The sequence below is a fragment of the Pelobates fuscus genome, chromosome 1, assembly GCF_036172605.1.
Source record: "Pelobates fuscus isolate aPelFus1 chromosome 1, aPelFus1.pri, whole genome shotgun sequence".
In the NCBI taxonomy this organism is placed as follows: domain Eukaryota; kingdom Metazoa; phylum Chordata; class Amphibia; order Anura; family Pelobatidae; genus Pelobates; species Pelobates fuscus.
This window is the reverse complement of record NC_086317.1, coordinates 240,905,493-240,932,804: the sequence shown is the minus strand read 5'-3', so window position 1 is coordinate 240,932,804 and position 27,312 is coordinate 240,905,493. Positions and strand designations below refer to the sequence as shown.

At 38.2% G+C, this 27,312-nt stretch overlaps 1 protein-coding gene across 1 annotated transcript in view; it reads right to left on the bottom strand.

Annotated features, from left to right (window-relative positions):
* YARS1 (tyrosyl-tRNA synthetase 1) overlaps positions 1–27,312 on the bottom strand; it is a 27,942-nt gene extending 630 nt beyond the window's left edge. The window contains exons 1-13 of the mRNA XM_063455907.1: positions 27,214–27,312; positions 25,110–25,191; positions 21,908–22,054; positions 21,525–21,700; positions 21,097–21,226; positions 20,896–20,976; positions 8,093–8,185; positions 7,571–7,706; positions 7,403–7,488; positions 7,165–7,300; positions 6,681–6,778; positions 6,074–6,267; positions 43–184 (exon numbers count right to left, since the gene is read on the bottom strand). Of these exons, the coding sequence (XP_063311977.1) occupies positions 43–184; positions 6,074–6,267; positions 6,681–6,778; positions 7,165–7,300; positions 7,403–7,488; positions 7,571–7,706; positions 8,093–8,185; positions 20,896–20,976; positions 21,097–21,226; positions 21,525–21,700; positions 21,908–22,054; positions 25,110–25,166 (1,476 nt within the window). The 5' untranslated portion in view covers positions 25,167–25,191; positions 27,214–27,312. The remainder of the gene's footprint in view (positions 1–42; positions 185–6,073; positions 6,268–6,680; positions 6,779–7,164; positions 7,301–7,402; positions 7,489–7,570; positions 7,707–8,092; positions 8,186–20,895; positions 20,977–21,096; positions 21,227–21,524; positions 21,701–21,907; positions 22,055–25,109; positions 25,192–27,213) is intronic.

Below are 27,312 nucleotides of genomic sequence, written 5' to 3'. Positions count from 1 at the left end.
ATAATATGCAGAACCAGGTAACATAGGGTTTTAGACATTTACCTGCAGCTTTTCAAAGACTTTCTTTTTAGGTTTAAGTTCTGGCTCAGGTTGCCCTTGCTCATGTCCCTCAACAAATACTCTCTCCCCTGGGCCAGACTCTGGAGGAGGGTCCAGTGGTTCCACCTGCTTATTTTCACCTTCCCTGTAAAGGAAATAAAATATGAACAGGGAAATATCCATTATCTGTAGAAGGTAAAATATCATGACATGAAAATATTAAGTTAAACAAGGCAATGTTTTAAGAAAACAAAAAAAACTGCAAAGTTAAATATTCATGTTTAGCTTTGACAGTATTCAGTATTAATTCTAATAAATTACACACACAAAAAGCATGGCATCTTATTCCCAACACAAAAACAAACAAACACATGCATGCATTCCTGGCAAATATTTTTTTATATAATTGTGCAGTTGCCCCAAGCAAGTTAGTAGAATATGAAACCAGATTTTGTTAACCTCTTAAAGGGACACTTTACTGCCCAAATACAAAATAAAAACTGTACGGTTAATTACACACCAATGAAAATATCCATGCATTTGATTATGCATTTTTCATTGAGTGTGTATCTAAAAAGAACGAACAAAAAAATGCAGTTCTCATGTCTGCAGCAATTGGCAATTGCTGCCTCTTGAGTTTAGCTAAACAACAAAGATGTAACAAGACTGGTTGTTAGACAGCCACGGGTGGGTGGGGGGTGTAACAAGGTTAAATTTATAACAAAGTTTTGCAAAATGAAAGTGTGGGGGGAGGGATTTGCACTATGCACCCATAGATGATGCAGATAGCAAAGCACTTTCGGTCCTCAAAAAAATAAAAAGGTTTTTTTTGTAGGACCAAAAGTGCTTTGCTTTGATATCCAAAATGAATACCTAACAGAATTAAAAGGGACACTATAGGCACCCAGACAACTTAATTTCATTGAAGGGGTGTAGGTGCAATGTCCCTGTCAGCTTAACCCTGTAATTTTAAACTGCAATGAATATACTGCAGGGTTAACTCCACCTCTAGTGGTGCTTCTGGGTCCCTCCGCTACCCAATGTTGGATGTCCTCACTCCTAATATCTTCTATGTTGCTCTCAGGGAAGCATTGCCTACATTTTCCTATGGGGAAGCTTGAATGCACGTCCCTAGCTGCACTTGTGCATTAGGTCTCATCATTGCCCTGAAGTTGCGTTAGGAGGAGACATAACCAGCATCAACGGAGTATCCGCGCTGGCAAGTTTAAAAAAAAAAGCAAAAATGTTTGTTTTCATTAAAGTATAAATAACATTTTTTTTTAAACTACTGTTGGTAGTTACATAGCTGAAAAGAGACTTGCGTCCATCAAGTTCAGCCTTCCTCACATATGTTTTTGCTGTTGATCCAAAAGAAGGCAAAAAACCTAGTCTGAAGCGCTTCCAATTTTGCCACAAACTAGGAAAAAAATTCCTTCTTGACCCCAAAATAGCAGTCGGATGTCTCCTTGGATCAAGCAGCTGTTACCCCACTAATTAGAAATTATATCCCTGTATGTTATGTTTTTGTAAGTATTTATCCAATTGCAGTTTAAACATCTGTAGTGACTCTGACAAAACCACCTCTTCAGGCAGAGAATTCCATATCCTTATTGCGTTTACTGTATAAAAACCTTTTCTTTGCCTTAGATTAAATCTCCTTTCTTCCAGCCTAAATGTGTGACCTCGTGTCCTATGTATAGCCCTGTTTATGAATAGATTTCCAGATAACGGTTTGTACTGGCCCCAAATATATTTGTATAAAGTTATCATATCCCCCTCTCAGGTGCCGTTTTTCCAAACTAAACAGCTTTAATTTTTTTAACCTTTCTTCATAACTAAAATGCTCCATTCCTTTTATCAAAGTTGTAGCTTGTCTCTGGACTTTTTCTAGTGCCATGATATTTCTTTAGCACAGGCGCCCAAAATTGCACAGCATATTAAAGGTGTTGTCTCACCAGCGATTTATTAAGAGGCAAAATTCTATTTTCATCCCGAGCATTTATGCCCCCTATTTATACATGACAAAACCTTACTGGCTTTAGCAACTGTAGACTGACATTGCATATTGCTGCCTAATTTGTTGTCTATAACAATTCCCAAATCCTTATCGTGTGTAGTTATCCCTAATTCACTACCATTTAGTGTGTAAGTTGCTTGTGTATTCTTAAGCCCGAAGTGCAATATTCCATTTTAGTGCCCAGTCCCCCAATCTATCCAAATCCCTCTGCAGCAAGGCAATATCCTGCTCACATTTTATTACTTTACAAAGTTTTGTGTCATCTGCAAACACTGATACATGGCTTTCAATGCCTATTTCAAGATCATTTATAAATACGTTAAATAGAAGTGGTCCCAAAACAGAACCCTGAGGGACATCACTTACCATTTTTGTCCAGCCTGAAAATTTACCATTAATTACAACTCGTTGTACTCCTTAAGCCAATGTTCTACCCAAGAATAAGAATATTCATCTAGACCAATTTCTTTTAGTTGGAAGACTAACCTATTGTGAGGAACCGTATCAAATGCCTTGGCAAAATCCAAGTAGATCACATCCACTGCAACACCCTGATCTATACTTCTACTTACTTCTTCGTAGAATGCAATTAGGTTAGTTTGACATGACCTATGTTTCATAAAACCATGCTGATTATTGCTAATAACACAGTTCTTCCCAATAAATTCCTGAATATTATCCCTTAATAGCCCTTCAAATAATTTCCCAGTCACAGAAGTTAAGCTCACAGGTCTATAATTTCCAGGCAAGGATTTTGAACACTTTTTAAATATAGGAACAACATCTGCCTTCCTCCAATCCTCCGGTACAACACCTGAAACAAAATAATCTTGAAAAATTAAATACAGAGGTTCACTTATTTCCCCACTTAGCTCCTTAAGTACTCGTGGGTGAATACCGTCAGGCCCCGGAGCTTTATTTACATAAAATTTCTTTAATAGCTGTAGCACCTTGTCTCGAGTTATCCAATCACAAGTTATCTGCAGCAATCATTTGCATATCTCTTGCCATAGGATCCTCAATAATATATACTGAAGAAAAATAGTTGTTTAAAATTTCTGCTTTTTCCTGGTCTTCATTAGCTAATAAACCCAACTGTTTCATTTTTTGTTTTTTTAGAATTGATGTTCTTAAAAAATGTTGGGGTTGGTTTTGCATTCTTTAGCCATCAATTTCTCATTTTCTAGTTTAGCCGCTTTGCCTTTTTGCAAGCGTTATTAGCTTCCTTATATCTGAAATAGGATGCCTCTGATTTAAATGCTTTAAATGCCCTTTTCTTATTTTTAATCTCTTGTTTTACTTCTCTACTAAGCCACATTGGTTTTAATTTGTTTCTTTAATATTTATTACCCAATGGTACATACTGAGAAATGTACCTTTCTAATATTTGTTTCAATATTTTCCATTTATCCTCAGTGTTTTTATCACTAAGGAGTTTATGCCAGTCGATATGTTGTAGAGCTGCCCTAATCTTATTGAAATTGGCTTTTTAAAAATTATTTTAGTATACCCCACTTGCTTTTGCTTTTTTGAGTTTATTTCAAAATTTACCATATTTTGATCACTATATCACAATCACCAAATGCTCCCCTACTTGAACATTGGTTAAAAGATCAACATTGTTTGTTATGACGAAATCCAGACAAGCATCCTTTCTAGTTGGTGCTTGTACCAGTTGTAACATAAAGGTGTCATTTAACACATTCAAAAAAAACCCAAACCCTCTTTCCTGCACCAAGACTTTTAGCCACGCATTGACCTCTCCAATCTGCCGCTGCCTTTCTGCTGTAGCGCGTGGCACAGGTAATATTTCTGGACATTATCGTCCCGAGAACCACTACAACGAAATGTAGAGCATCTGGCTCTAACATGTCCCTGCAGAGAAAAGACAGTGTTTACTTTGCTGCCTAGTAACACCTCTATGTGCCATCACTCAGATGGCCACTAGAGGTGCTTCCTATTTCAGTGCTGCATTGTGTATGTCCACTGTAACAAACCACCTCTTTTACAGGTAAGATTTGTCACAGATCTTAATGTAACCACAGCCTTCTAGAGTATACAGAGTCCAGTTAACTATCTGTAATTGGGTGGCTTTCCCACTTACCAATTTTAAAAAACCAAAATAGATTTGCAATAAACACAATCTTTCTCTCCTAGCTGGCTTTTTCTCCCTCACTCTGCAGTGGGCTGATCTCTTCTTTTAAAGTCCTACCTTCTAATTGACCAGCTACAGGTGAGTGTCAATTAGTTCACAACTCTGGAACGCTTAAGTAAAATCCAAGTTCTGGTCTGTTACAGAGCAACTAGTGCTGTTTGAGCAGTGGCCCACCCTGCTCTCCAAATGCTCCGCCCCAGGGACCCATACCGTGTTTTGCACAACATTAGCAATGTATATTGCAAACTTTAACATCTCTTTAACTGAAAAATATCAGGCCGCTGTTAAGCAAAGCAGGCCGGATATATCTTCCTTCAACCACTATTCCAAATTTTCGCTCACACCAGGTACTGCATGGAGACACTGAACGCTATCCATAGACCTGCACTGATTCATTGCATCTCTATAAGATGCTAATTTGGCTCAGTTTTGCCATGCATGCACAGTAGCCTCCCATTGGAATGGTTGAAGTCATCAATATTGATTATCTCAGCCACGGAAATGTAGTCAGCAACTGCAAGACCAGTGCAGCGATAGAGAAAAGGCGAGTAAGCTACCTTTGAGCTCCTTACAGAGGGAGGCATGAAACCTAAATAGGCATCCCAGCACTTTAGTGTTCCTTTACTGCTAACTCTATACCAACTCTCTTCAACCCTACACCAACCGTATCTCTAACCCTATGCTTACACTAACTGTAGACCTTAACCTTACTGCTAAACTATCCCTACCCTAAAAAAGCACTAGATTTTATTCTAAGCCTACCTAACAAATTAGAAGAGAGATTTCCCTGTTAATCAGTAGAGTGGTCTGTGATCGCCATCTACTGGCTGGTGTAGTAGTATAGTTATTTGCAGCATGTGCTTCCTGCTGATCACTTTGTGATCGGTGGTAGGCACCTACAAAGCACAGCACAATCGGCAAGGGCACATGCAGGGAGACCCTGTCAGGTTATTTTCAGACGCTGGGGTCTCCTTCAAAATCAGGGCAGGCTCAGAATCACTGTGCTTAAATGCTATTACTCAGCTGCAGGGATTTAAACGAATGCATGAAGGCAGCATTCTCTTTGAGAGCTTCACATATATCATCTGTCAGTCTGGGGCCACTAAATATGGAGCCCTAAGTATCAATTGATAGCAGGGTATCCTTGTTGTGAGCAGGGGTGTAACCATACTCCCACCAAAATGTTAGCAACTTGCATGCAGTCCTCTTATCATTAAAACCCACTTTGTGGAGAATGGAATACCTGACATCCTAAAGAGGTCAAAATGTTGTTGTGTGTGTGTGTACACACACACACATATACTCTACTGCAAGTGATTCTGGGTGGGCATATGCAAATTAGTTCAACAAAGAATCACATTTTTGCCTCATAATTACATTTTAAACATTAATTCCTAGGAGTTTGTCTTTGCTTTAATCAACTGCTTTGAAACAACTCAGGAAGAGGAGAAAAGCCAGTGAACCACTCATGGACAGTTGTTTAGTTGTTAATGCAACTCATCAGCATGAGGTTGGTTACTGGCTTGCTAATGAGGCTTGGCATTGCTTGCAAAGAACAAACCAAGAAAGTTAAGTCTACTGGCTTTGCATCTCTTCCTGAGTTGTGTTTCAAAGCTGTTGTATACAGCAAACAAATTTCAAGGAATCCATGTTTAAAATTGAACAATGAGGCACAATGTTGATTCTTTGTTGAATTAGTTTGCATATGCCCACCCAGAATCCTTTGCAGTAGTAACATTACTGCAAATTTGAGATTTCTGTGGGAAAAGCAAGTCTTGACTGGTGTGCAGATCTGTGTTTAACAATGTAGTAGACACACACGCAAACAAAACCAAAATAAAACAAATACATGCTTGACTTACGTTGATGCGCACATCAGCATTCCTTGTGATTCAACCCCGCGCATCTTTTGAGGCTTAAGGTTACAGAGCAAAACAACAGATCGTCCTAGTAGCTCATCTGCAGACACATATTTCACCAGACCACTGACCACAGAACGTGGATTCTCCTCACCAACATCCACTGACTGCACATACAGTGAGTCTGCATCTGGGTGCTGCCAAACAGAAAACACGTTAGGTGTTTAGTAAGAGGCATTTCTAAAAATCTGTACATGTGGTTTGCTTTAAACCAGTCTCTGTACATTCCTAAGGTGGAACATTTCAAGCTCGTTTATAAACAAATTTATTAATTTAAGTGAGAATTACCATGGTTTAAAAATTTAGACCAAAATAGCTAACTTCAAGTCAATTATGTGTTTAGTTTGTTTTTACATTTGAAATGCACTTTGAATTGCCAGTAACTATCACTTTTAGGAATAACCCCAACAATGTGCAATTAAGACTAGGGTTTATTAAACTGAATGATGCCAAACAGATATATCAAGGTCAAAACGTTTTCCAACAGCTTGGCTATTGTAGTCTAACATTTTGAATGAATCCCTGTGTGCCACTTTGATACAACACTTACTCTGCTTACTGTCAACACCTTCCCAACTCTTAAGTCCAGTAAAGAAGGGTCAAGTTCCTCTGGGGCACTAATCTTAACAGGACCTTTAGAGGCAGACTCTAAACAGGAAATTTAGAGGAGAGAAAAAAAAAAATCAATCAAAAAAGCAGGTAAATGGGAATGAAATACAGCATTACAAATAACGAACAGAGTTAATATCTAATGCACACAATCTATGTAACAAACATATGCTTCAATATCCGGGTTCAACATTTCAAGTCCAACGCTAATTAAATAGATATATATATATATATAAGTAACTTGTAGGGTCCATGGCACACTCACCATGGTGTTAATGGAAATTGTAAGTACTGTTCATACTACAAATAATTCTATTTCAGGAAAGTAGAATTAAGTTGTACATTCAACTACCAGCTTAAAGCTAGAATCACTTAAGACAACTACAGCTATCCATTCCACATACAAGGCAGACTTCCCCACTCACTCTGTTTGCTAGGATCTGGATATGCCCCATTGCTCAGTTTCCTCATTTCTGGTGTGGCAAACTTCTCCCTGATTGGGTCCAGTAATTTATTCAGAGCTTTCTCCACAGAGGCCTTCAGGTCCCCAGGATGAACCAGCTACAGAAAGAGAAGATTTAATATCAATGTGTCTTCTTCATCGAAAGACCACATTTAACATTTCTCTAATCCTTATTTCCCTTTTTTATAATTACATTTTACCTCTTCAGCGAAGTCCTTTTCTAGTGTCTCAAAGTCAGTGTATGTTTTATTGCCCCCATATTTCTCATCTCGGAGGACCACAAACTCTGCAAAACATAATGAACAAATGGACATTATACATCTCCATGAGTCAAATCATGCTCTTATTCGCTCTATACTTACACCCACCTGACTTTAGAGGAAAAAGAACATGTCTTGTAAAACTTAGAACACCATTATTCTCAATATTTCCAGGCTCACAGAAAGCCTTCTTCAGTTTCTTCTTCACATCTGCAGGTGAGTCCAAGAGGTCAATCTTTGATTCCTAAAAATTTTGGAAGACAGCATGTCCTATAGATTAATATACAGAACATACAGTGCTTGAAAATACAATAAAGCTCAAATATATTATTTCAGGTCAAACACATGATGGACAGAAATAATGAGTTAAGCCATTGCTCTTATAACTTGCACGTCAATGGTAAAACGGCAACTAAAGCATCAGATTTTACCCATGCTGCTCAGCCAGAGTTAACTACCTTTAATATCAGACGGCCACAAATAAGAATGTTTGAGTATCCAGATATGCAAATATCCACAAGTGCATTTTTTTTACGTGTATTTTAAGAAAAGCTGTTGCTGAGGAGGTGGTGTGACATTTAAATATGATCATCTTTTCACATAAGCTTTAACTTCCCTCCTATGTCTTACCTCCTCCGAGGAGCTCATCTTGCCACCTGTGAGTCCAGGGACCATTGGATTCATTAGGTGAATTCGCTTGGCGTAACCCAGAGCAGGAAGGTACTATATAAAACAAAATGTAGATTATACTGAGGATGCACATTAATCACTGGCATAAAATAATTGTATTGCGTGTCCACAGATGCTGACAGATTAAAAAGTATCTTCTTTCGATTAAGACACTTAACAGGGTTATTTACTGAACTGAGAAATCAAGGTGAATTCAAAGTAAATTTAACATTTAAGTTAAAATGGCCAAACTGGAAAATATGTCTAAGTCAGCAATGCTTTCCATTCAGCTACTGTGCCCTTAAATATTAAAATTTACCTTGAATTACCATTTTGGTGAATAACCCTGATGGTAATGGCTCATAGATAAAGAAATAAAATTACAAGTCACTTGTGAAGAAGAACAAAACATGACAGAGTTTTCCCAGTTGATGGGCGCAGGGGTTTAAAAAAAATAAATAAATAAAAAATAAATACACTGAACATTAGCTCCAGGAGTCGGTTTACAAAAATGTACAGCTAGTTGAACCTCTCTCAGACACCAGTCTAAGATCCCAATATATTACAGCTAGATATATCAACATTCTACTGAAGATAATCACTTCATAAAAAAATAACTAAAAATGATATTGGTGTCCTTGTAGATGGAAGCTGCTTTGGTTGTATTGATTTGCTACCTAGTGTTTTATAACACTGCCCTATTCGGGAATTTTCAGTTATAGGTAATTTAATTACTGAACTTGGCTCAGTAAACTTAGCTTTCTGCCCATGTTATCGGTCAGTCACGGGATGTCTAGATTCCTTTAAAAAAAAAAAAAAAAATGTAAAAGCAGCAAAAGAAACATTTGGGACCAAATATAGAATTTTATTTAAAAGTACAATAAAAGTACTATATACGAATAGGTGTTAACTTCACCCAGGATTATCCCTTTATTCCTAACTCTATAGTGCGTTCCTCTTGATTTAGCTTCAGGGCCTCATAAATATCAATACAAATTTTTGGGGAAAAGGGGTATTATTACAGTTTGTTTTTTTAAACAGAGCTAAGAACCAGCCCCTGGAGAAGTTTGTCATGCCGACGCATCAAACAGTCATACAGGAGCATTGGGAGCTTTATGTGGATGTGCAGCAGTGTATTGGAAGCTTGCAGTGAGAACCGACATTTAATTGGTTCTCACAGCAGAAGCGGTTCCAATGCCTGTCAGCGTCTAGATGTGTATTTTAAAGGGTTGCTCCAATACTTTAACATTGTGTTTTTTTCCCTATTGGTGTGTTTTCCATGCAATACCTACTTGGCATTATTATTTAGCTCTGCATTTAAATTTGGTGAGTGTATTTAAAAGGACACTGCAAGCAACACAACATAACCACTTCAGCTTATTATAGTGGTTGTGGGACAAGGGCCCTTTCTCTGCTCTGTACACAGCAAAAGCTTGCCATTTTCTAAAAGTAACTGCAATAATGTTTGGATATGGAACTTAGCCCCATGGGATTTTTTTTTTAAATTCTTTATTTTTGTTTGTGCATGAAAGTACAGTCTGGCCAGCTGCGCCACAATAGCTACAGCCAGCCGTTCATTAAACATAGAATGATATGGTATAACAAATACAGTGTACATCTTAAAGTACTATAGAAATTAACAAGAGTAGCATCGCATACAAGCAGAGTGAACAGATTATCATGTGGAGATCTATTTTCTCCATTCTCGTTGTGGCAATATTGTATTTTTGGGGAGTTACAGTTATAAGGCCTATCAGGCTAAAAAGGACCATTCATTCAACATGGCTAGGTATATTTTAGATAGTGGAAAGAGTTATTTGGCCCTAACTCACGTCTGTAAAATGCCTGACCTATAATCTATAATCTGGCGCCCTGTCTAAGTTTCAAGGGTCACTCAACTATAGTGAGCCTGTGTGCATAGCAGATCACAAATACGGTGGCACTGTCTCCCTGAGTGACCCGCGGAGGTGACTGATTTATGCCTATTTCCCCGGTTGCGTCAACTACTCAGGGGGTCAAAGAGGGTTTGCTTCCAAGTCAAGTCAGAAGTAACAGTCACCATTACAAGCCAAAGGGAATACAGAAAGTCAAAGCTTTAAAACTTAAAAAAAAAAAAAAGGGGTCTCACTGGAAGCATTGGAAGATAGTAACGTTCAAGAACACCAAAGTTGTCCTATAACATGGCAGGCTTCGTGGTGACCACCATGCCAGAGCATGAGTTGCCAGTCCACCAGGCTGTCAAAACCGCACCAAAGATTATAAACTTATAGAGAACAGTACAAGTCATAAAATGGCCCCACTAGTCCCGCCAGATTTGTTAATATGACGATGCACGTCACTTTTCACAAGTTAGGAACCTAGTTCCATCGATGGCATTTTACGATGTAATCGAAACCGTTGGTCGTGTAGGGAAGTTGCGCCACCTCATCTTATGAGTTAGTTCTCTCTAAATAAGCATAAGCACAAACATAAAGAAATCTTGCACTATGTAAAACAACATGCCTATTATCAGTCAAGTGGTTATATAACATACATTCTCTAGAATTATTAGTCGCCCAGTGATTTCTCTTTGCTAGGGTGGCAGGTAATCTGAAGCTACACAGAAACTGCTACTAAACATAATAGGTTAAGTAACAGGCACCCACCCTGGTTCATATTTAGTGAGTTCTCACAGTGGGGCACTGAAGGGATCAGGAGTGGGCCCCTGAGTTCTCAGAACAAAGGCCTTGGCGTTCCAGACTTCCATGGTTCATAGAGCCTTCCCGCCAGTAGGTTCTTCTCTCAAATCTTAGAGGGAGTCATTCGTTTTAGAAAATATGGCGGCATCTGAGAAATCCTCCATGTGCAGACGTAGGGGGTGGGTGCTCGCTTGCAAGAGCGTGGTGACGTTATCTGTCCCCAACATTAAGGTTATTCCATCAAGATTTATGTTCAACCAGGGAGCCACAAAAACAGTGAGCTGCGTCCCATTTTTTATTGAAAAATGGAGAAGATATTATACACTTTAAAGGTCGGCTTGTGTGAAAGAATAAAAAGTAAAAAGATAAAATAAAGAGATAAGTGTGTAACGAAGTGGACAATTCACATCTGTAGGGAAAGTCTTGGTGTAGCCGTGGTGTGTGATTCAGGTTAAGTCCTGGGCAGGGGGTCAGTGTGGGTGTCTGTGGGTCTCCTGGGGTAGGAAAAGTCTTACCTGTGGTCACCTCCAAAGGGCCCTCTGAAGTTGGGGGGCTGGGCGGGGTGATTAACCTAAAAGGGAATTTGGCCTGGTTTCAAAACATACATAGTAAAGACAAAAGGGAATTGGGGGCACACCCCAATTCACAACGCTCTTACAAACCGATTATTCAAGTACACTTCAGCTTATTTAGCACTAGCACGATTTGATTTGTCTCCCATGTTGGTATTCGTGTAGGACCCACCGATATTGAGGTGCTGTGATGTAGTGGTGGCCTTAACACAATATGGCCATATGGTGTAACGGAATCCCCACATTTGTTTACAGAGATGGGTGATTTTGAGTAGCCTTATAAAATTTAGAAATGTTAGAAATTTATGAGTGCACTGTTGCTTAATCTGTATAATGTATACATTTTAGTCACTATGCCAGCACCATTCCTGCAAGATGCATGTTTCAGGTGTGCCCCCAATTCCCTTTTGATTTTACCAAGAAAGAGAAGTTCAGAATGCCTCTACGACATGCACAGGAGGGGAATGGATGGTGAAGTGAAATTGGGTATTGCATTAAAACCTACTGGGTTTTGCTACTTGGCTGACACCAGCGGGTAGGTATAGGCTACATGTAGTTATATTAAGATAGAGGGTCAAAATACTGCTCATGAATAAAAAAAAAAAGAACCATAAAACAGCAGAGCCATTAGGTGAGATAAGCATGGGTCTCTTATATGAATAAATAAGATATAAATAACTAGAGCCTGGCTAAGCTATACATCATGATCACAGAATTATCCAAGTTAAGGGATCCATTCACTACCAGTGAGTTATTGAGTTGAGTAGAAACTGTTGTCTTAAGCACAATTCACTGTTTAGTAAATTCCTTCTTCAGTTACTACACTGGGAAACGAGGGTAATGCAGATTTGTCTGAAAATGTCCGTTTGTGTGCAGGAAAGCAGGTTGTTTTCATCCAATAAATGCAGGGGTGTAGGTTTGTGGAATGCCTGTGCACGTAAATACAGACGCGCATATGGGTGGATCGTCTGTGTTTGTGTGTGTAAATTATGGAAATTCAGTAAATCATCAGGCCCTCTCTCTAAATTGGTAACGCTATGATGATTGGTATTACATAATAAATAGTGATATAAAAAAAATTAAAAAAAATACACAAACCAAATCGAACTTATTTGCACTTCCACTTAGGAAAAAAATAAAAATAATTAGACTCCAAACTGGCAGCTTTCTCATTGTTCAACAAGCCATTATGCCACATTTTTTTTCTTTTCACAAATGTAGCAATGGAGAAAATATGGACTGATTTTCCTTTTAAGGAATGCTATAGAGCCATGAATACAAATATGTATTCCTGACAATATAGGTGTAAAAAAACATTTTGGGTGTCTGGCCTACTTGGCACCTGTTAAAAAGGTAAATAACACCTTATTGCCAGCGCCGAGAGGGTCTCCTCTGGGCTGTTCCAGCGGCTGAGATCATCAAATTTCATTATTTGAGACACTCCAATGGTTTCCCCAGCGGAAAAACCCGGCGTCAGTCAGCATGGCCTCAGAGATGTATTGAATAAACGCATCTCTATGATGAACGTTCAGCGACTCCATGCAGAGTGTGCATCACTGACATTCAGCGTCTGAACGTCAGTGCTGCACACTGTGCAACACTGGACTAGAAAGCACATCTAGTGGCAGTCAGAATTATGTTCTCTGAAATTTCAGTGCTTACATTAAAATGCCTGCTATAGACACCAGAACAACTACATTAAGCTGTGATTGTTCTGGTGACTACTGTGTTCCTTTAAGAAGGAATTTAAAACCGATTATTTCTCAGACCAATCTATGATGTGGTATAAACATTACAACACGTAGAAGACTTTTTTTACAAATATCATACTCAGATCTGTATTATTCTAAACAAAGCTGCTGACCCAACACCTGCAATACTGTCAATAACAAGCCTGCCAAGAGAGATTTAACTCCATAGATATTAAAAGGAAGGAAATAATGCATACAATGGCCGACCAGGATATTACAATTGGTCTACCTGACCAATCAGAGAACAAATGGTCAGGTGAAGGTGAGATTTGAGTTTCTGAATAACAGTGCCATCTTCTGGCTGTTACACCTCTGCCGTTATCACAAAGTCTGTGATTTCATTTTCAGAGAGACCCCAACGACAGTAAAAGCAAACAATATAAACTACACATCCTTGCACTCAGTCATTACTTTATCATCATCTAGTATCCTGACAGCTGTACTTTACTCATAGCTTTGTAATAATACGCATTTTATTGGATGAAAGCAGGTGTAAGTTGCTGTTATTAAACCAGATATATGTGTTTTTTTATACTTACCCAAATCTTCAACACTGTATATATACAGAAAATAAAACAAAAATGCAGGCAACTTGGAAGACAAGACAACTTTTAATAACCTGATGTTTATGTTTTTAATAAAACTTCTAACGGCTACACAACAGAGTGTTTTCTCTCGCTATTTACCCTATAGTTTACGATATATTAGAGTTGTTATTCAGGAGCTATTTTACCTTTTTTAGGTTTAAAAAATAAATAATAGAAGCAAAGAAAGTTAAAGAGCATGGAGTTACAACTCATATTAATGAATCATGTAAATAACACAACACTTTTTAAAGCTGCAAAACAACCAAAGCCTAGATAAAGCTCACTTATAACAGGAAGAGAAAAGTATCCAGAGGAAAACTACATCACATCACATCACATGGAGAGATGATGGGCAATGATGGGATTGGAGCTACCCATAAGTGATGCTGCCATGATTAGTCAGGAAAGTCCCTTATAAGGGAGATGAAAATTAAATGGGAAGTAGCAACCCTAAAAAAATATGTGAAGGAGCAAATCACCCCGAGGGGGTTGAGGTTTGAGAAAGACCCTACGTTCGATAAGGAAAATGAAAGTTTTATGCTAGGATGGAATAAACTACTTGAGGGCTTTTCCTTCAGCGTAATCGGTTACATAGTTTCTAGAAGAGAGGAAACTTTGTTACAAATAGACGAGGAAATTAATATGTGGAAACAAAAATTGAGCGATACCTCTAGCCCAGAAATCTTCAATAAAACTGTAAAAGACATCAAAATAAAAGTAGAAAAAGTAGAGAAAGATACAGTTGCCATAAAAAGAAAAAAATATCTGAGAGATACTAATGATTATAGAACAGGCAATATCAGGTTTCCTAAGAGAAAAAAGAATGGAAGTAACTACAGTAGTAGGATGAATGAGAACTCCTACTCAAATCAGATTGCCCCCAGATATAATAGGGATCATAGAACCCAGCAGGGACCGAATAGGCAGAATAAACAATTCATAGATGAAAAATTCGTAAAGAAAGGGACTGAACAAGGAATAAATAGCCAATATAATAAAAAGAACAGTGAAGAACATCACCAGCCCCAAAAAGCATCAACCTCCACGTACTATCAGTCCCAAAAAGCATCAACCTCCACGCACTACCACCCTAGTAGAAGCTATAGAGATGTCGTAAAAGAGGGACGGCAGAGAATACAGGAGGAATCCCCTCAGAAATCGCAGAATTGTCAGAAATATAGAAGAGAGAGACAATTACCGACCGATTGGAGAAGGAAAGAAAGGAAGAGTAGGGGTAGAAGCAATAGTCCCCAACAAGTCAACAAAGGTAGGAAGTATCAACAGCAAGGACAAGAAGAGGAAGAAAGAAGAATGGACGCTCCTTATGAAAGATGCAGAGATACAAGAGAACCCCCTCTGGAACAACGGCAGAATAAGAGACGACAAGAATGCCCACTGGTTTTTCAGAAGGATCCGACAATAGAAAATCTCAAATGGCAGGAGAATCCCATATTATGGGAATCTCCAGGCAAACAAAAGAGATCAAGGGAGAAAGACTTAGAGGAAGGAACAGGGGGCAACAAAGAAAAGAATGGACGAATCTAGACCCCAGTGGTGTTTTTAACCTCACTGGTAGCCCATTGTCAGAAGGGGAAATGCAAGTCCTGAAAAAAGGACTTAAGTTTGCCCCAACCGCGGAAATTAACAAATTCAACTTCTTTATAGACATGAATAAATTCATGAGAAGTTTGTGCCTAAAAAAGTTTTTTAATGAAAAAGAAAACACCACCAATAATTTAGAAGGAATAGATAGGAGCACTGGGTATACACAAACACAATTGAAGGATAAATCTACTTTCTATCCGAAACATATGACCTCGGATAAGATGAAAACCTTTGAAACCATGGTGATGGGAGAAATCAACAAAATTAAAAAACTAAATAAATTCCAACACAATATGTCAATAAAAGAAAAGAACATTTTGGATAACCTACAAAAAAATAAAGAGCTGGTGATAAAACCAGCGGATAAAGGGGGGGGGGGTAGTGGTACTATCCAAAGCGGAATATATGAAGGAATCCGAGAGAATCCTATCAGACGCTACAACTTACAAAAAACTCAAGTCTAATCCTACCGAAAAAGTAAAAGAACTATTTGATAAATATATCAAAAAAGGAATAGATATGGACATCCTCACAGAAAAAGAAGGCAAGTACCTAACAATGGCTCATCCAAAAATTCCTGTTTTTTATTATTTACCGAAGGTGCACAAGAATCCGGTGAACCCCCCAGGCCGCCCAATAATTTCTGGGATCGATTCAATATCTTCGAGAATTTCTGAATATATCGACATATTACTACAACCTATAGTCACTAGAACAAAAGCCCATCTTAAGGATACTATCCATACTTTACAGATTTTAGAATCAACACGATGGGAAGACAGGTATTGTCTTGTCACAAGCGACGTGACATCATTATATACGGTTATTCCACACGAGAAAGGTATAGAAGCAGTTGAATATTTTTTAACAAAAACGGATTTTAAAAGAGAACAAATAGATTTTATTATTGAAGGAATCCACCTTATTTTAACTAATAATTTTTTTTGGCACAACGACACCTTTTACCTTCAAGTACGGGGCACAGCGATGGGCACCAAATTCGCACCCAGCTATGCGAATCTTTTTATGGCATATTGGGAGGAACAGTACATCTTTTCCTGCCACCCCTGGGTGTCGAATTTGGTGTCCCATCATCGATATATCGATGATATTTTGTTCATCTGGGATGGCCCCACAGAGCTCTTAGAACAATTTCTTTTATATCTCAATGATAACGAATGGGGAATTCTACTAACTACAACGCACAGCCAGACAGAGATACAATTTTTAGATTTACAAATTTTTATTGAAGACGCTCAGATTAAAACCAAAAATTATTTTAAAGAAGTAGATGCCAATGGGTACATAGAAAAATCGAGTTGTCATCATAGACCTTGGTTGAACAACGCACCAAAAGGGCAATTCCTCAGAATTAGGCGAAATTGTACCAATGAGGATGACTTTCTAATACAGGCAGATAGAATAAAAACGCAGTTTGAAGAAAAAGGCTATGAGAAAGAAGCATTAGAGAAAGACATAGAGGATGTCAAAAGAATAGTGAGGAAAGAACTTCTAACTTATAAACCAAAGTTGAATCAACAAGCGTACTCCAAAGAAATCCCTTTTATCTGTAATTTTAATGGTAATCATAGAAGTATAAATAGAGCCATAAAGAGATATTGGCATGTTTTACAAGAAGATCCCATTTTAAAAGACATCTTACCCATTCGCCCGAATATAATATATAGAGGTGCGACTAACCTTAAAAGAACCCTTGTCCATAGCAGCAATGGCCCAAGCAAGAGCACACATTTTTTAAATCTAAATAAAGGCTTTTATGGATGCGGAACATGCCTCGCATGCAGAACCACCAAAAGCAAAAAAAGACACTTAATTAATCTGAAAGAGTATATAAATAAAGATTTCAACATTAGAGATCAATTAACCTGCTTTTCAAAAGGAGTGATCTATGCATTAAAATGCCCCTGTAATCTGTTATACATTGGAAGAACTATAAGGTGTGTAAATACAAGAATCTCAGAACATATACGAAATATAAAGAATGGAGTGGAAACACATAGTGTGTCTAACCATTTCAAGAAGTACCACCAGAAAAATCCCGAGAATTTGTTCTTTTGTCCGTTAAAAATAGTCAAAAGGGATTGGAGAGGGGGCGATTTTAACCAAAAAATAGGAAAAGAAGAAATGCAATTTATATACAATTTTAACACCCTTGCACCACACGGGTTAAATTCAGATTTTGAGGTGTGCCACTTCTTTTAGATGCATGGGAAAATAAGGTTTTATATTGCATGCGGACACACATTAGTTTTAACAAGAGGAAATCATTGACCATTATTTTTACCATCAGATTTTATTGATTATTCTCACTGCCTTTTTTAATTTTCAGTATAAGTACTATTTACCATCTAGAATTAAGTCTCTGAAAAGTTGAGATGTTGTCAGCCATTTATTGATCTAGGTGTATATATATACAGCATATGTATGTGATTTTATAATATTCTTTCCACACATTAAGCACTTTCAGGACTTTTCCATTATATTTATTTATTGACTTTTCACATGAAAATAATATGGCTTTAAGCCGTGGGAAAAAAAACAGACTGGTTTACCGAAAAACCGTATTAATATGTGAGAGAAGATCGATATTAGAAATCCGGAAATGCCAGAGGGGACGGAGTGGAACGCAACGATGCGTTCCAAGTAAGAGGAACGTCGAACCAGGAAGTGAATTGGAACGCAAAGGTGCGTTCCACGGCAGAACACGTCGAAACCCGGAAGTGAAAAGCCGGCATTGGAGAAAAAGCCGCCGAAAAGAAGTTTGAACTTTTATACCGATTGAAAAAGCCCCTGAAAGGGGCGAAACGCGTTTCGGACTTGACTCTTAGCCATTGGGCTATTATTCTATCCTGCATCCAATAGCTGGATATATTTCGCATTATTGTGATTTTAATAGAAACGTTTTCTTTATTTTTATTGTGATTTTACCGATATTGTTTGAATAAATATTTTTGGCTGTTTATGCCATCTTTTTATACCAAGTATTGGAGAGTGGAACCCTTTTGTTTTTACCACACAACCGGGCATACCTATCCAGCTTTTAACTATCCTGGAGATCAAGTGGGACCAGTGATCCAGCTAGGAGAGGGACATCCTTCCATAAAAAGTCCCAAGGCGCTTCGAGTGAGAGCCACATATACTTGGCTCCACGTTTGTGAGTACCACATCTGCATATCTTATACTGTTCAGTGATATTAACTGTATTACACTATTGTGTGTGCTATATATCTTACAGATTCTCCAGAAGTGTGATTTTCCACCTATTGTATGTATTAATTAGGAAAGTAAATTTACCTGTTACAATAACAGTTAGAGGGACACTATAGTCACCCAAACAACTTTGTTTTCATGCAGGCTTTATCAGTCACAGCCAGGGGAGGTGTGGCTATGGCTGCATAAACAGAAACGAAAGTGATTTAACTCTTAAACGGCAGAGGATTGAGCAGTGAAACTTTAGAGGCATGATCTATACACTAAAACAGCTTCATTAAGCTAAAGTTGTTTAGGTGAATATAATGTCCTACAGGAATAAAGCAATAACTAGTAATATAACCTGTACAAGACTAAAACAATAACCATTACAGGGGTAAAGCAGTCACTAGCACAAACCTATTACAGCAATAACCAGTACTATAACCATTACATGGATAAAGCAATAACCAGTATTCTAACCATTACATGGATAAAGCAATAACCAGTACTATAACCATTACAGGCATAATGCAATAACGAGTATTCTAACCATTACAGGCATAATGCAATAACCAGTACTATAACCATTACAGGCATAATGCAATAACGAGTATTCTAACCATTACAGGGATAATGCAATAACCAGTACTATAACCATTACAGCAATAACCAGTACTATAACCATTACATGGATAAAGCAATAACCAGTACTATAACCATTACATGGATAAAGCAATAACCAGTACTATAACCATTACATGGATAAAGCAATAACCAGTACTATAACCATTACATGGATAAAGCAATAACCAGTACTATAACCATTACAGCAATAACCAGTACTATAACCATTACATGGATAAAGCAATAACCAGTACTATAACCATTACATGGATAAAGCAATAACCAGTACTATAACCATTACAGCAATAACCAGTACTATAACCATTACATGGATAAAGCAATAACCAGTATTCTAACCATTACAGGCATAATGCAATAACCAGTACTATAACCATTACAGGCATAATGCAATAACGAGTATTCTAACCATTACAGGGATAATGCAATAACCAGTACTATAACCATTACAGCAATAACCAGTACTATAACCATTACATGGATAAAGCAATAACCAGTACTAAAACCATTACATGGATAAAGCAATAACCAGTACTATAACCATTACATGGATAAAGCAATAACCAGTACTATAACCATTACAGCAATAACCAGTACTATAACCATTACATGGATAAAGCAATAACCAGTACTATAACCATTACATGGATAAAGCAATAACCAGTACTATAACCATTACATGGATAAAGCAATAACCAGTACTATAACCATTACATGGATAAAGCAATAACCAGTACTATAACCATTACAGCAATAACCAGTACTATAACCATTACATGGATAAAGCAATAACCAGTACTATAACCATTACATGGATAAAGCAATAACCAGTACTATAACCATTACATGGATAAAGCAATAACCAGTACTATAACCATTACAGCAATAACCAGTACTATAACCATTACATGGATAAAGCAATAACCAGTACTATAACCATTACATGGATAAAGCAATAACCAGTACTATAACCATTACAGCAATAACCAGTACTATAACCATTACATGGATAAAGCAATAACCAGTACTATAACCATTACAGGCATAATGCAATAATGAGTATTCTAACCATTACAGGCATAATGCAATAACCAGTATTCTAACCATTACAGGGATAACGCAATAACCAGTATTCTAACCATTACAGGGATAACGCAATAACCAGTATTCTAACCATTACAGGGATAATGCAATAACGAGTATTCTAACCATTAGATGGATAATGCAATAACGAGTATTCTAACCATTACAGGCATAATGCAATAACGAGTACTCTAACCATTACAGGGATAATGCAATAACTAGCCCCATAACCATTACAGGGATTAAGCATAGTCCAGTCCAGATGGATGGGGGCACCCTAACCACTACAAGGAAACAAGAACAAAAACCCAAGATTGACTAGCATCCTAACCATTACAAAGATAGCAGCGAAGAGCATCATAACATAACCGCTACAAGGATAGTGTAATGGTTAGCAATATAACAATTACAGGGATAAAACAGTGACAAAAAACAAGCTCCTGACAGAACTAGCAACAAAACCAAAGCCCCATGCATCACATTCAAGTCAACACAACAGAGACTAGCAGCAAAAAGCATCAGCCACTGTGCAATGAACGTGATTTAGTATCCTACAAGAAACAAACACAAAACATAATCAGCCTGCCAATGCAGAGTATGAGTCACACTGTCACTAATAGAATGTGCACTTACCTTTTCAGCAAATGTAAAGATTTTTCTTTGATCTACTCCTCCAAACTGGGCATCTACTTTCAAATATTCCTCGTCCAGAGCCTGGGGACAATAAGTGACACTAGGTATAGGACATTAAGTAATAAATGGGTGTTTAGTCCACCACCATCAGTTCTAACACCCTTCTCCTACCCAGTCACCCTCCTGCTGTCTATGACTTACCTGCAGTCCTGGGTACAGTAACCCACTGAGCAGAGGATGTTCCACTTGTTTAACAACTTCTGCTCCAGCCTTCTTGGCATCATGCTGAGTGACCACTGAAGACAGTCTGTACACGTCCAGCGTGTATTCTCTGTAACAATGAATGTTGATGTTCCATTTAGAGAGAGTAAAGGGAAATGAGGTAGGCATTGTAGGCTAAAAAATAGGATGTATGTAACTCCTAATACAACAAGTTGGTTGGAGATTACATAGACAGATTGAAGTCATAGTCTATAAACCAAGCAACCCTTACAATAAGTTGTTTTGGGAGCCTATAGGACGAGACATGAAGATACTATATTACCCCATGTGAGAATACTCAGTTGGAGAGATGCAAAAGGGTTAATCAAGAATCTGGAGATAGTAAACTTTTCCTCTGCCAATCATACTTGCTCAGCTGGTACTCTGTCCCACGTATAAATCTCAGCCTCTCTAGTGGGACACCAATACTTAGCAGCATGGCCTGGATAACCTGCTCATAATAACGAGTACGTAGTTCCAGCAAATCCCATGGAGCCTTCATATTATCAAGATATGCATGGAGATCCGCAAACAAAATTGTTACCTGTGGACACAAGGATACACCTCAGATGTAAGACAGAAAATATTTACACCAGTCACACAGCTGTAAATGAATATTATTATAGAGAGTTCTGAATCAGTACAGTAGCAAGGCCTAAACTTCCCCTTCTTCTTTTCAACTGGGCAACCTGATCCAAATGTCCCCAATGCTCATTTTCTCAGCCCCTCTACAATGATATCACCAACTCACCTCACAGCCAGCCTTCAAGAAATCTGCAACTTTTGACATAGGTACAAAGTAAGCTACATGCGGCTTTCCTGTTGTGGCTGTACCCCAGTAAATCTTCAGCTCTCGTTCCTTCAAGATCTCCTTTAACTTGTCCTCTCCTAGGACCTCCTAGATCAAAGAGTCACAAAACAAAAACAAAAAAAAAAAACTATTTAATTATCGTGAAGCACATCGTGAAGGCATTATTGCTACATTATATATAAAGATTTTTTACAAAAAATTATATATATGTATCTATTTAAAGTGGCTATGTCACACCCTCCAAAATGAGTATTTCATAAAGTAAATTTCTTTATGAAATATACACATTGACAGTGTTGGAATTTGTACACCTCTCCTTACTCCTTTCTCATTCCACAGATAGAGATCTGCTTCATCATCTCTATGAAAAGTTATACCAGCAGACAACAGTAACTGCCACCCTCTCTAGATTAGTTCATCCAATCTCCATACCCATTCTGAGTTCCCACATCAATTCTTCCCAATCCATCCTAATCCATGCATAGTAGCTCATTCAATAACTATTCATGCCAGCTACCTCATCTCCACTCACTATAATCTACATCTTCTAAATATGTCACCTCTCAGACTAATATCTCATCTGCCTTACTTCACTTTAAGTCTGCCATTTTTTTACTGATATCACTGTTAAGACCTGCAGTGGTTATGGTACTGCGGTCTTCTATTCCTTTTCCAATAGCTCAGCACAAGTGATTATAGCTGCAGTAGGAATTAGAGGAATAGTGTAGATGAATGCAGCTTCCAAGACGATTCTCCCCAGCAAATAGAATATCCCCCCCAAACATGAGCCTAGACTTCATGAAGGGTGTAACAGGAATGAAGTTTATTGAAAACACACTGGCTATTATGAGAAATCCTCCTGCAAGAGGACCTCCCGCAGCAAACAAAGACAATAACCAATCACCATACAGATTTACAGTAATACCCACCCTCTCTCTGCCTGGGAGATATTGAGATAAGTTAAGGAATAAATCAATTATCTCCAGGCAGAGGGCACACAATTTTCCCCAAAAGTTGGAACACCCCTTTCCACACAAGGTATCCATCCCCACATATCCCCTGATAGCCCCAATCTGGGGGACAAACATATCCAAATTTCACCCAGATCGGTTCAGGGATTCTTAAAAAGCATGGAAGTCACATTTTACCGACCATACACGAGGCTCCTGCCCAAAACAGTTCCACGAATTCTGCGTGTGCGGTCGGTCAATTTAGAAAAAGGTAAAAAACAAATAAAGTACCGAATGGATCCTCCTGGCTCATGGGAGCAATTGCTCCCCTTGTCCGTACGCACAAAAGTACCGAATGGCGCTCTCCTGGCTGTTCGGCAACTAAAGGAAGCAGGCGTTCGGTAGTTTCAGCGGTGGTTCGTGAGGTCGAGTGTCCGATTTTAGTTCCAGACACTCGATGGCCAAGTCCCGCTGACTCCCCTCGTGCGAACAAGATGGCCACCGTTTTCTATTCCACGTGGCGTTCGGCTATACGAACAGCGGCCGCCCAGAGAGCACAATAGACGGTTCCTTTGAAGTTAATGAGCCAGGAGGGTGGTCGGTGTTCGGTAGTTTCAAACTACCGAACCAATAGATTCAATATACCTGCAATACTTGTAGTAAAGAGCCCGAACAAAGAAGAAAATATTAAACAAAAAGTTTATTTTCTTCACAATCACAATATACCCTCTATAAACATCCACAACAGTCTCCTTCTCCCAATCTATCCATCAAACCTTTCTACACGCTAATGCAAAACCAGAGAAAAAGGATGCTAAAGGGTCTCAAACTAAAACAAGCTGTGAGACCCCATGCATCCCCTGGATATCAGTATAGCCAACTGGAAAATAAAAATGTATGAATGCTGTTTGGCTCAATGGCCCAAAACAGAGAGGCCAGTACTATAATGAAACAAAGTATATACAGAAAGATCTAATCCCTACTATGTGGAAAAACTGAAAAGGGCACATATGCACTACAATCAAAGTGCAGAGGTATATATGGGATACCAGAAATGAAAATAAAATAAAAAACCTTTAATAAAGTATCCATACCCCTAGTAACCCCACAGCCATACAGTCCTCTATTGCATGAGAAAAGCTGGAACCTAAAACCTAAAAAACGGTGGTATGATGTAGGTCCCCAGCCCCCCTTCCGGTATACAGGAGTCCAGTAGAGAGACTCCGAGAATATAATTGTATACCAGGGGTCCTAATGATGCAAAAGGAGATAGAGCAGTATAGAGAGAGAGAAATATTGAACAAAATCAGAGGTCAGTGACAAATGCACTGACAGTTACTTTATAAAGCCTCTCTCCCTGTAAAACTAGCTAAACAGGCATAGTAGGGAAAAATAGAAAGAGTAAATCAAAGGTAGTGGTTTAGAGCATCATCAAGGTGCTCTACACCCAAGGTGTCTAGTAAGTGCCCATGTGAGAACAACAAAGTGAAAATAACAAAACGCCCGACGCGCGTTTCGGTGCTTAGGTGTCCCGGTTGGGTCTAGTTATTCAGTCTGTTCCCTGCTACCTGTTTCTTGTTTCTTTCTACACGCTATAACAGTCTTCTCTCAACATATCAGTTTCCTCTTCTACAACAATCCAATCTGCAATGTGAATTTCATATGAATAAGCTTTGTCCTCATTCAAGGAGATGATATCAGTTCATGCTACATTAGTAAGCAGTGTCCTGCTATGTTCTATGTCCCAGCTAAGGTTTCTTCACTGGTTTGCAAAATGTCTATGTGTGCGGAGACCAAATCAACAATGGATGTGATAAAACCTCTGATGATTCTGCCACGGATTATCACCAAAGTGCTTATACCAAAAGATTTATCAACACCTACATTTAAATTATTCTATTACTGTATTGATACACCACAAAGGATACCTTTCTGTGTATTTACTTTCAATTGTGTTTCCTGGTAACACTGTTTTAAAACAATTTTCTTTCTTTCTTTTACATCACCTGTGGGTGTGTGAGGACGCATGCTGGGTGCATGTACAAGATTTTAATGATCATGTATATTATTCAAACGGCAATCTGCATAAAATTTTTACTTTACAGTTTTACAGTAAAATCACACATTTTTGTGAAAAATATCATACAAACTGATACTTGCAATGTATAGATGTACTATAGGTACATACTGACCTGCAAGTTGCGTGTAATGAGCTCAACCTTCTCCTCAGGACTTAGACTTTCCCCCATGTTGTTTTGGTAAATACACACTAAACTACAAGAATAAGGGTGAAATTCGGTTTAGGACAAACATAGAGAGATTACACATATGATCTGGACAAGAAAAAGTACATTACACTAACATTTTCCTACAATAAAGATTGAGAAACTGCCAATATGTACAGTCAGATTAGACAATTCCCCATATACTTACTTATCCAATTTTTTAAAACATAAAGTAAAAAAATAATCATATTTTTACAATAAAAAAAAAAAAAAAAATAGATACAAAGAACAGTGCCCGCTCAAAAATAACCAAACGTCACTTAACCACCAGGAAGTCCCTCTATGGCGGTCTGATTGACAGCCACTAGAAGCATTATAGTCTACAATGTAATCATTGCTGTTCTCTAGCACTGCAATGATTTACATTGCAGGACTAAGAGAGGGCAGGGACACTGCAACTATAACACTTCAATGAGCTCTGCCTGGGTAGTCTAGGTGCCTTAAGTGTCCCTTTAAGCTCTAATCGAAAATAAATTGGTATTTATAAAGCATAATGAAAATGTCCGCTTTAGCAACATCACTGAAGACTTTAAGGGCTGTGGGCTCTTAGGGCACCCAGCTAAAGGGTTACTATAACCACATGACCATTGCTGCTTTTTGAAGTGGTCTTGGTGGTAGCAGTCTGGATGTGCAGTGTTTTTGTTTAAAACATCGCAAATCCAGACTTATTCACAAATCAAGTGACTTAGGAATCCTTAAGCTCTGTTCGGAGCTGTCTAATGTCTAATTGTGTGCATATATTATATCTTCATTAACACACAGTTATAGAGAAACCTTTGATTGGACCTCCCGTGGCTACCGTAATGAAATAAGGTGCAATCCAAGCAGCGCCAGAAGCTTAGCATGGCTCTAGATTAAGATAAGCAAAGACTTATTTAAAAAAAAAAAAAAAAGTTTTGCTTTTAAAGAATAATGCACAATACGGTATTATTCAAAGAAAGAAAGAAAAGGTTGGTGTAACCAACCCTTTAATCGTCAAACTAATCTAACACGGTTTGACATCATACTGATTAACAGTGCCAGGGAACTATAGTGCTGTAGTTGTTATAGTGCTAAGAGTGCCCTCTTTAAAGGAACACTATAGTATTAGAAATAACAATTTGCACTTCTAACGCTATAGTGTTTGCCCTTTATGTGAATTTTTAATTACCTTTTCTTCCTCGCCTCACCAATCTCCACAGGGAAGCTTCTTCTCCTTGGCCGAGATCATTAAAATCCATTGCTTTTCCATAGGAAATAAGTGGGAGGCTAGTACTCAATTGCAACAAAACACAGTGCTGCGCCCATCAGAAGGTCTCTCTAAAACCATCTGATTTATATATTAAAAAAAAATAAAATAAAATAAAATAAACAGATTTCATCAGAAGCAAATTTAGTGGCTGTCTGAATAAAAGCCACTAGAGGTGTTTAAACCCTGCAATGTACACATTGCCAGTCTGCAGGTTAAAACTGGGTTGGGGGAATGGTACCCAGACCACTTCACTGAGATGGAGTGGTCTGAGTGCCTTTAGCGTCCCTTTAAATTTGCCTTTTGAACTTCACTTTGCTACAATTCAAAGCTTCCTCAAGAGCTAACCACCAAACATGAGTCTTACAACAATACATCAGACTGTCAGTGTGTGTGTGTGTGTGTGTGTACACACACACACACCAATAACAGGGGTTTTCTACAAGGGTGAATGACAGAAGGGAAAGCCTATATAGACAATAAAAGAAAATTAAAAATAATAGTGTGCATTAAAAAAATGTAATAAATCACATAAATAATGATAGTAGGTATCCCCTAACAGCAGTGACAGGTATTGATAATCAGATTAAGGGAGATAATTGCTGCATTCAATGTAAGGACAATGAACCTCCTTAACCCTAATGCATTTCATACAAGCTGGAAATTCACTGCAGTTCTGATCTACATGCAGCATGATATTAAACAGCCCTTAATGCATGCCAGGCAGACTGATCTCTATGATAAAGACCCTCACCTTACCCTACCCCACCCGGTGAGCTCTACCTGCCGGTACACGTGGTCCTACAGCAGGGATCTTCCTTGTTGCCTGTGGTTGCGTCAGGCGTTCAGTTCGATGCTCTCGGCGTTCGACAAGTTGAGCTT